Consider the following 9724-nt stretch of genomic DNA (forward strand, 5'->3'; position numbering starts at 1 on the left):
GGGTCGGACAGCCGCAGCCCAGCCCGGGCTGGGGGGCCAGACGGCGGGGTCGCGGGCGGGGAGCGGCGTCCGGGGGCGGCAGGGCGAGTCGTGAAGACCCTCGCCTCCGAGGCCACGACGCACGGGGGCCTTGGAGGGCCCCAGGGCAAGGCGAGACCTTGTGGGTGGGGGCGGGGCCGCGGGTAGGGGAGGGGCCCGGCCGGCCAGAGAGGCCCGGGGTCAAGACGTCCGGCCTCAGGGGCCCGGTCTGGGCAGCCGGGTCCCCTGGGCGGCGCTGAGCAGGCGGGCGGCGAGGGCCCGGGTCTCAGGGTACTCAGGCCTGGTCGCAGGATCGTCCGCCATCGCCGCCGCCGCCGTACTGGGAGCCGGCGGGGATGGAACGGGAGGCGTCGCCGTGGGGCCTTGAGCCCGGGGATGTGCAAAGTCCTGACGAAGTGGGGAGCCCCGAAGGGTCCCTCAAAGGTGAGGGAGGGAGCGTCTCTCTGAGGAGCGTGCCCGGGAGCGGGAGAGGGGGCTGTGGGCCGTGGGAGGGGAAGAGAGCGGGGGGTTGGGACACCTGGGACTTGGAGGAGGCGGGGGCGGGGACTGGAAGTCCTGGGTCGGCGGAGGGGGAGGTGGGAATTTCAGCACCTGCTCCAGGGCCAGCGACCCTGCTGGAGGAGGAGGGAGAGGTTTGTGGCAACTAGCGGTGGGACCAAATGACCTTCCAGGCCCCGCACAATCTGGGTTTTCTGTAATTCTCTGATCCTGCAGGCAACATGAGTGAGAATGAGGAAGAAGAAATGTCTCAACAAGAAGGCCCTGGGGACTATGAGGTCGAAGAGATACCCTTTGGGCTTGAACCCCAGAGCCCTGGGTTTGAGCCACAAAGCCCCGAGTTTGAACCCCAGAGCCCCAGGTTTGAGCCTGAAAGCCCAGGTTTTGAGTCCCGAAGCCCTGGGTTTGTGCCCCCAAGCCCTGAATTTGCACCCAGAAGCCCTGAATCAGAGAGCCCTGAGTTTGAACCCCAAAGTCCTAGGTATGAGCCCCAAAGCCCTGGGTATGACCCCAAGAGCCCTGGATATGAACCCCGGAGCCCTGGGTATGAACCCAAGAGCCCTGGGTATGGACCCCAGAGCCCTGGGGATGAATCCCAGAGCCCGGGATATGAGGCCCAGAATCCTGAGTTCAAAACCCAAAGCCCTGAATTTGAAGCTCAAAGTTCCAAATTTCAGGAAGGTGCAGAGATGCTTCTCAATCCTGAGGAAAAGAATCCCTTGAGCATCCCCTTGGGAGTCCACCCCTTGGACTCCTTCACCCAGGGGTTTGGGGAGCAGCCCACAGGGGGCCTGCCCCTAGGGCCACCTTTTGAGATGCCCACAGGGGCGCTGCTGGCCGCACCCCAGTTTGAGATGCTCCAGAATCCCCTGGGCCTGACAGGGGCCCTTCGGGGGCCAGGCAGGCGGGGTGGCCGGGCCAGGGGTGGGCAGGGCCCTCGGCCCAATATCTGCGGCATCTGCGGGAAGAGCTTTGGGCGGGGCTCCACCCTGATCCAGCACCAGCGCATCCATACGGGTGAGAAGCCCTATAAATGTGAGGTCTGTAGCAAGGCCTTCTCCCAGAGCTCTGACCTCATCAAACACCAGCGCACCCACACGGGCGAGCGGCCCTACAAGTGTCCCCGTTGTGGCAAGGCCTTCGCCGACAGCTCTTACCTGCTTCGCCACCAGCGCACCCACTCTGGTCAGAAGCCCTACAAGTGCCCGCACTGTGGCAAGGCCTTCGGTGACAGCTCCTACCTCCTGCGGCACCAGCGCACCCACAGCCACGAGCGGCCCTACAGCTGCCCCGAGTGCGGCAAGTGCTACAGCCAGAACTCGTCCCTGCGTAGTCACCAGAGGGTGCACACCGGGCAGAGGCCCTTCAGCTGCGGCATCTGCGGCAAGAGCTTCTCGCAGCGCTCGGCCCTCATCCCCCACGCCCGCAGCCACGCCCGCGAGAAGCCCTTCAAGTGCCCCGAGTGCGGCAAGCGCTTTGGCCAGAGCTCGGTGCTGGCCATCCACGCCCGCACGCACCTGCCGGGCCGCACCTACAGCTGCCCCGACTGCGGCAAGACCTTCAACCGCTCGTCCACGCTGATTCAGCACCAGCGCTCGCACACGGGCGAGCGGCCCTACCGGTGCGCCGTGTGCGGCAAGGGCTTCTGCCGCTCGTCCACGCTGCTGCAGCATCACCGGGTGCACAGCGGCGAGCGGCCCTACAAGTGCGATGACTGTGGAAAGGCCTTCTCGCAGAGCTCCGACCTCATCCGCCACCAGCGGACCCACGCGGCCGGCCGGCGCTGACCTGGGGCCCCGCCCGGGGCTGGGGAGGTGGTGGGCACAAGAGAAGGGCCCGGGGAGCTGGAGGAAACCCTTTAGAGGGGACAGTGGGAGAGCCGGGGGGAGGACGGAGGAGTCTAGGGCCAGGGTGCCGGAAGTTGCGTGCCCTGGAGACTTATGGGAAATGGGCTGGGAAGAGGGGTTGGAGAGAGGCCAGGCAGGCAGTGGGAGGTTCTGGGAGAGATCCAGGAGAGAGGTCAGCAGAGAGCTGGCCTCGGCGGCAGCGTGCCCCTCGGCGGGTGGTGGGTGCCTGGCGTGGCAAAGCGCTAGGCGGGGCTTGGGGGGAGGGGGGAGGGTTACTTAATTAGAGGGGGGTAGCTTAGATTGGTAGCTCCGGAGACCCTCCTTGCGTCAGGACGGGGTGAGGGTAGGTGGGGTGGGGAGTGGGCCCTGCGGCGGGGCTCGGGCCTCAGTGCAAACCCCAGCCTCCCTTGTCTTCCTCAGGCTTGGAGCCCCTGAATTTGAGTTCAATAAAAACCTTTATGTGGCAAAAGAGACTTGTCCTTAAAATGGGTGCAGGGGCAGTGCCCCGGGCAGCGGGAAGCACTTCAGTGATATAAGTACACGGAGCCAGTGAAGCCGTAGGGTCCTGTCTGGGAAGCGCTTTTATGTTCCAAGTTTCCCTGGAATCTTAGAATCTGATGCTCAGGAGACGTGACCCGCCCATATATCCCCGAGTTTTGTCTCATGCTTTGAATCCTGCACAAACACACAGGGAGCCCAGTGTGGGAGGGGTGAGAAAGCCCTCGACTTTGTGGGTTATCCCTTTCACCAAACACAGAGGGTCTGTCCTTGGGCCAGAGAACAGACCCTGTTCTCATAGCCAGGCATAGAGCCTGTGTTCCATCTCTTTTTGGCTCCCTGCGTCTAGCTGTGCCATCCTCTCCCCTCCCCAGCCGGAACCTCCGGCCATCACTTTGTGCGGACCCCGAGTGCCCAGAACCACAGAGAGTGCCTGCAGTCCCGACCCCACCTGAAGGGGGCACATAGGGGACCCAGTGAGAGGATTAAACAGCTCGAGCCTTTAAGACCAACCCACCAGGCTGGGCCTGATTTGCCACACCTCTGCCTCTTTTTTAGGACCCCTGGGCCTATTGGGATCACCCTGCTCCCACCCTGCCTTCATCCTACTTTTCTTTCCTATCTGAGCCTCAGCCCTCCTAATACGTGGCTCTCAGGAAAGAATGGCGAGTCGGTGTTAGCGGTGAGTCTATGGAATCCTGGGGTGTGGCCCGCCTTGACCTTATTGACATTATTTTTCTTTTCTTTTTTTTAAAGATTTTATTTATTTATTTGAGAGAGAGAATGAGAGACAGAGAGCACGAGAGGGGGGAGGGTCAGAGGGAGCAGCAGACCCCCTGCCAAGCAAGGAGCCCGATGCGGGACTCGATCCCGGGACTCCAGGATCACCACCTGAGCCGAAGGCAGTTGCTTAACCAACTGAGCCACCCAGGCGCCCGACATTATTTTTCAAGTAAAATCTCTTGGTCTTTTAAAGACCTTTGTAAACTTTATGCACATTTTTGTACAGATACCCTACCACACATAATTTCAAATATTAAACTACTCCATATTTCATATAGTTCATATACGTAACCTACAGATGTTAGATAGAACTGCATTTGACTACCTGACATATTACATTTGTAGACATTTACTTTAACACATTTCAATTATACAACTTAATTTTTGTACTTTGGAGCTGTTTTTTTTCAGCTCCCAAACATGTTTGTAGGCCATTGAAACCCGGGGGGCCCTGGGCATGGTGCTTGTGGTGCTGAATTGATAAAGGAGCCTGCATGCTACTTATGAACCTTAGCATTTAAAGCAGGTCAAGTGAGGGGGGCCTCAGCTGCTCGGCCGCCACCCCTCTCTTCCACACAACAGCTCCTGAGGTTCCCTCAGATCCCAGGTGGGGCAAAGCAGCCCAGGAAGGGCATGCATCTCTCTCAAGGTCACCGCAAAGAACTAGGACTCCAGTGCCAGGTCTTTTGCAGTCCAGCGTGCCGCTTTGACCACATCGTCCTGCACAGCTAAACCATTTTTTTAATTTTTTTTAATTTTTTTTTTTTATTTGAGAGAGAGAGTGAGAGAGAGAGAGCACAAGAGGGGGGAGTGGGAGAGGGAGAAGCAGACTCCCCGCCGAGCAGGGAGCCCGATGCGGGACTCGATCCTGGGACTCCAGGATCGCGACCTGAGCCGAAGGCAGTCGCCTAACCAACTGAGCCACCCAGGCGCCCTAAACCATTTTTTTAAAAAGTCATCTTTCCATCCAACGTGGAGATTGAACTCATGACCCCGAGATCAAGAGTCGCCTGCTCCACCGACTGAGCCAGCCAGGCGCTCCACAACTAAACCATTTTTTTTTAAAGATTTTATTTATTTATCTGTCAGAGAGAGAGAGAGAGCGAGCACAAGCAGAGGGAACAGCAGGCAGAGGGAGAAGCAGACTCCCCGCTGAGCAGGGAGCCCGATGCGGGACTCGATCCCAGGACCCTGGGACCACGACCCGAACCAAAGGCAGACAGACACTCAACAACCGAGCCACCCAGGCATCCCCACAACTAAACCATTTCTATTCCCCACCTTTATCAAGCACAGATGTACTCCCAAAAGTTCTAGACCACTTGCAAGTGTTATATCATGTTCACAATAGCTCTGAGGGATACACAGTTATTCCCATTTTACAGATGAAGAAATGAGTCCCAGCGAAGGTAAGTAGTGGCCCCACCTGGCACAGCTGCAAAGCAGCAGAGCCTGGACTCAAACCTGACTAGTTTTGACTCTTTTCCCAATGATACTAAGGTGTTACTTTTTCACTTTGTGCCACGAGGACGGTGTTTTCCAGAGGCTACATGGCCTGTGAGAACATATGTCATCATTCGGACAGCTTGTGGGCAATGCAGACTTGGGTGTCCATATGTTTTAAATTTTTCTCCATTTGAATTTCTAATTGGACAAACACCAATAGATATAACCCATATAGACAAAAACGCTGGGGATCTTTAATTTTTAAGAGTATAAAGAGGTCCTGAGCCCTAAACATGTGAAGGCCACTGAATCAAACACTTACTGAATGTCTTCTTTGTTGCCAGCCCTGGGGAGGGTTCAGTGTTGGTAACACAAGTGAGCAAAGACTGGATCCTGCCTTCTAGAACCTCCCAGTCTTGAGGGAGGAGCCCACACCGTGTTATGTGTACTGAAGGGGTATAAAGTGAAGATGAAACGGGTCATTTTGTCTAGGAACCGAGGGGATGAGAAAAGCTTGAGAGTGCTTTGAAGTAGGAAGATTTTAAAGGATAGAAAGGGGCTGGAATTGGACAGGCTGGCAAGGGGAACAGCATTTGCAAAGACACGGGCGGGGAAGGACATGTGGGTAATTGAGGACGGGGGCTCTTAAGGGAGCGGGGATATAGATTCCTGGGCAGGTCTGTTCCTGAAATGAACCTCCCAGATTTTCTGTGCTATTTTGCTCCCAACCCTGATGAAAATGTTCACTTTTTGGGTGTCTGTTACAGAGCATCAGCGACGTAAGAGGACCCTCCCCATCACTCTCCAGCCTGCTATCCTGCTTTATCTTCTTCACAACCCCTCCGCCACGTGGAATCACATTTCTACCTTTTCACTCTGTTTTCCCACTGGGGTGATGCTTCCTGGGGGCAGGGACTTGTCTGTCACGTTCATCACCGTGCCCTCGGGGCACAGAGCAGGCCCTGACACAGAACTCTCAAGAAATACTGCGTGAGGGCGCCTGGGTGGCTCAGTTGGTTAAGCGACTGCCTTCGGCTCCGGTCATGATCCTGGAGTCCCAGGATCGAGTCCCGCATCGGGCTCCCTGTTTAGCAGGGAGTCTGCTTCTCCCTCTGACCCTCCCCCCTCTCATGTGCTCTCTCTCATTCTCTCTCTCTCAAATGAATGAATAAAACCTTAAAAAAAAAAAAAAAAAGAAATACTGCGTGAATTCATAGAAGCCGACGGGCTTCACGAGACCTACAGATAACTTCATGCACTTTTAGCATTTCTGTGGTATTTCTGACCATTAGAACATTTTTCCCCCTCTGGGAAAATGGGCCTCACTTCTTCCTTCCTGAGGTCTTTCTTATGAGCCAGCCCCATGGTTCCTTGGGTGCTGGACCAGAAGGGGGTTCAGGAGGTGGAAGAGGCCGGCAGGCTTTGAAATACTGTTCTGGGTCTTGTGTGCCAGGCTCGAGAATGTTTGCTTACACCCTGCAAGCAGAAGGGAGCCCTCAAAGGTCACTGCTTGGGAGACGGAATGTTGCTTCTCAGCTCCCAGTGCTGGACCCAGAGGGCTGGGCTGAAAATTACTCCATATTCTGCCCCCTCCCCCCCATCCCCCCAGGGTCCTACTGACCACAAGAGGGCAGCAGCGAGGAGCCCCTCTGTCCCTCCTAAAGGTGGGGGCCTCGGGATCAAGCCCCACCAATTGTTTTAGAAAAAGGCCAGGGAGGGTCTATTCTCACACCTTAATGAATTGTCAATGCCTTATGCAGGTCAGTCTCTGAGGGTTGTCATAACAAAAAAGAAAAAGAAAAAAGAAAGAAAAGAAAAAAGAGAAGAGCTGTTTGGGTCCCACTTAAAGGGTTGAGAAGGAAATGTTCATTTAATTGAGCCAGGCCAGAATGGGGCGCCAGCATAAAAACATCACAAAATTGGACGGATTTTCACATTTATTGGGTAAACATTGGCAGGCACTGTGTTTGGTGCCGGGAGCCGGGTGGACAGACACGGCGGGTGCCTTGAGCTCACAGCCTCCCGGTGGGGGCCACGGTGGGGCGTGGGGCGTCCCCGTGGGGGCTGTGGAGCAAGGAGGCCAGAGCCCAGGGAAAGACCGAGCCTTGAAGGGTGGAGATGCCATGGGCCCACCCAAACGTTTTCTCCATCTTCCCGCTGGCACTCTCCCTAGTTCGGTGAAATTGTGTGCCTGGCTCTGTGATGTTACCAAGGTGAACATGACTGGTACGGTCCCTACCCCCATGGAGTCCATGGCTGGATTTGAGAGATGAGCATTAAGTAGCGAACATGATCCATGCGATGAAGGAGAGTGCAGGAATGTTCCAGGCAGAGGGAGCAGTCTGGGTGAAGGCAGTGAGACAGGAAGGAGCTTGGCTCGTGAGGAAGGCTGGTGTAACTGGAGCTCAGGAAGGGAGGTGGGGAGTCTCTGGAGGAGGCCAGGAAGGCAACAGGGGCCCGAATTTGCACTGGCATGTTAAGGATATTCTGCAGATTCTGGAAGGCATGCTCAGGAACTTGGTCTCCAGCCCCAGAGCAAAGTAGTGACATGGATCAGGTTTGCTCTCCGGCAGCACACGGAAAGCTGACAGGACTCCGGGCAGGAGAGAGTGAAGGGCAAGGTTCTGGGGGTCTGAGGCCCCTGGGGACATCCAAGGGCAGGTGGGTGTGAGGGCCGGGAGAGTCACTAGGTCCCGAGATGACAGTTTTTCCAGATTTAGAGCACATACTGTCTTCCAGGGGAGGATACTAAGAAGGACCGGGGCCAGCCAGAGCCAGCTGACCATGACAAGGCCTCCCCTCTGTGGCCTGCCCGCCCATCCCTTAGGGGCCCTCACCATGAGCCCGCAGAGCAGGCAGGCAGGAGTGAGCGCCATGTTCCAGACAGCGACACGGAGGCCCAGGTGGGGGCAGTGACTTGCCCGAAGACACACAGCGAGACACAGGTAGAGGCCGAGGGCCAGCCAGCATCCCGAGTCCAGTTGTGGGCCCTCTGCGTCAGGCCGGGGCCTCAGTCTTTGCCGTCCCCATCCTGGGCCTCCTCCTTGTGGAGGGGTTCCAGGCAGCCCGGGTCCCCAGCCTCTTCCTCGGACACTGGCTTCTCAGAGTCTTCTCTAGGGATTCCACTGGAAGCTTCTGCAGTAGCCTCCATCTTCTCCTTCAGGTTCCGTTTGAAGAAGCCAAACTGCAGGAAGACAAAACTGGAGTGAGAAAAGTCCATGGAACACTCTGGACCAATCGGCCTCGGCAAAACATCAAAGCACCCTTCATGGTAATGAGTCGTGCGTGCCACGGGTGCATGGTATCCTCTCCAGGGACGGGGCGAGCTTCCTGGCAGTATGTTGAAAAGCTGTATGTTTAACAGTTTATTCTTCAGGCTCATCAAAATGTCACGGACCAATATTTGGGGTGGGCGGTCTGACAATATCCGGGAATACTCACAGCGATAGCCTGCGCTTACATGGTGCTTCGTATGGGCCACGTACTCTCTGTTGAAAGCTCAGAACATATGTATTCTTTTTTTTTTTTTTTCCCAAAACGTATATATTCTTTGGCTTAGCCATTCCAGCTCCAGGAATTAATTCTAAAGAAGTTTTGGACAAGTGTGCAAAGATGTGGGAGCCAAGAGCCATTTTTGGTCACTGTTTAAAATAGGTGGCAATTAGGGGCGCCTGGACGGCTCAGTGGGTTAAGCATCTGCCTCTGGCTCAGGTCATGATCCCGGGGTCCTGGGATGGAGCCCCAAGTTGGGGGGGGTCCCTGCTCAGTGGGGAGTCTGCTTCTCCCTCTCCCTCTGCCCCTCCCCCCGCTTGTGTTCTCCCTTGCTCTGCTCTCTCTCTCTCTCCCCTCTCTCGATCAAATAAATAAATAATCTTTAAAAAAATAGGTAGAAATTACAAACAATCTAAATGCTTATCAGTGGGGATCTTGTCTAAATAAAAGGTGGGCCATCCAGACAGCAGCAAACCAGCCAGGTTAAAGAATAAGAGGTGCATGTGACTGTGCTCACACGGAGAGACAGCAAGACAAAATATCCGGCGGGAAATACAAGCTCCCAAGCAGTTTATATGGTATCCTTCCATTTACGTTTTCTTCTCTCTCTTTTTTTTAAGATTTTATTTATTTGACAGAGACACAGCGAGAGAGGGAACACAAGCAGGGGGAGTGGGAGAGGGAGAAGCAGGCTTCCCGCAGAGCAGGGAGCCCGATGCGGGGCTTGATCCCAGGACCCCGGGATCATGACCTGAGCCAAAGGCAGATGCCTTAGGACTGAACCACTCAGGTGCCCCTAAACCTTTTATTTTTTTTAAGATTTTATTTATTTATTTGACAGAGAGGGACAGCGAGAGAGGGAACACAAACAGGGGGAGTGGGAGAGGGAGAAGCAGGCGGAATTCCAGTTAAGCAGGGAGCCGGATGCGGGGCTCGATCCCAGGACCCTGAGATCACGACCTGAGCCGAAGGCAGACGCTCAACGACGGAGCCACCCAGGCGCCCCCCATTTACGTTTTCTACCTGCGTACACAAACACTGACTTTTCTCTTTGTTTCTCTCATGCTCACACGTATACACATATTTAAACAACAAAATTAGAACCTGGAAGAACAGAAACC

The 9724-nt window shown here is 55.6% G+C and overlaps 2 protein-coding genes and 1 long non-coding RNA gene across 7 annotated transcripts in view; 2 read left to right on the forward strand and 1 right to left on the reverse strand.

The window, feature by feature from the left end:
• ZNF768 (zinc finger protein 768) lies at positions 1 to 2853 on the forward strand. Its single transcript, XM_034988860.1, has 2 exons — positions 1 to 462; positions 754 to 2853. Exons 1-2 carry the CDS (start codon positions 375 to 377, stop codon positions 2322 to 2324), a joined length of 1659 nt encoding a protein of 552 aa, XP_034844751.1. The 5' UTR covers positions 1 to 374; the 3' UTR covers positions 2325 to 2853.
• Positions 2854 to 7036: 4183 nt separating this feature from the next.
• Positions 7037 to 9724, reverse strand: part of ITGAL (integrin subunit alpha L) — a 58541-nt gene continuing 55853 nt past the window's right edge. For all 5 annotated transcript variants that reach the window (XM_034988868.1, XM_034988869.1, XM_034988867.1 and 2 more), the window contains one exon: positions 7037 to 8295. In XM_034988868.1, the coding sequence (XP_034844759.1) occupies positions 8122 to 8295 (174 nt within the window). In that variant the 3' untranslated portion in view covers positions 7037 to 8121. The remainder of the gene's footprint in view (positions 8296 to 9724) is intronic.
• LOC117999597 overlaps positions 7967 to 9724 on the forward strand; it is a 19628-nt gene continuing 17870 nt past the window's right edge. Inside the window, exons 1-2 of the long non-coding RNA XR_004676289.1 lie at positions 7967 to 8056; positions 8275 to 8382. This is a non-coding gene — a long non-coding RNA (uncharacterized LOC117999597). The remainder of the gene's footprint in view (positions 8057 to 8274; positions 8383 to 9724) is intronic.

Source organism: Mirounga leonina, unplaced genomic scaffold (assembly GCF_011800145.1).
Source record: "Mirounga leonina isolate KUSES-001 unplaced genomic scaffold, KU_Mleo_1.0 Mir_454, whole genome shotgun sequence".
Classification (NCBI taxonomy): Eukaryota; Metazoa; Chordata; class Mammalia; order Carnivora; family Phocidae; genus Mirounga; species Mirounga leonina.

Excerpts from the sequence above, each read along its gene's own strand:
- ZNF768 (XM_034988860.1), top strand. The coding sequence starts at position 375 with ATGGAACGGGAGGCGTCGCCGTGGGGCCTTGAGCCCGGGGATGTGCAA. Across the intron at positions 463-753 it reads CCCCGAAGGGTCCCTCAAAG|GCAACATGAGTGAGAATGAG; the intron begins GTGAGGGAGGGA and ends CTGATCCTGCAG.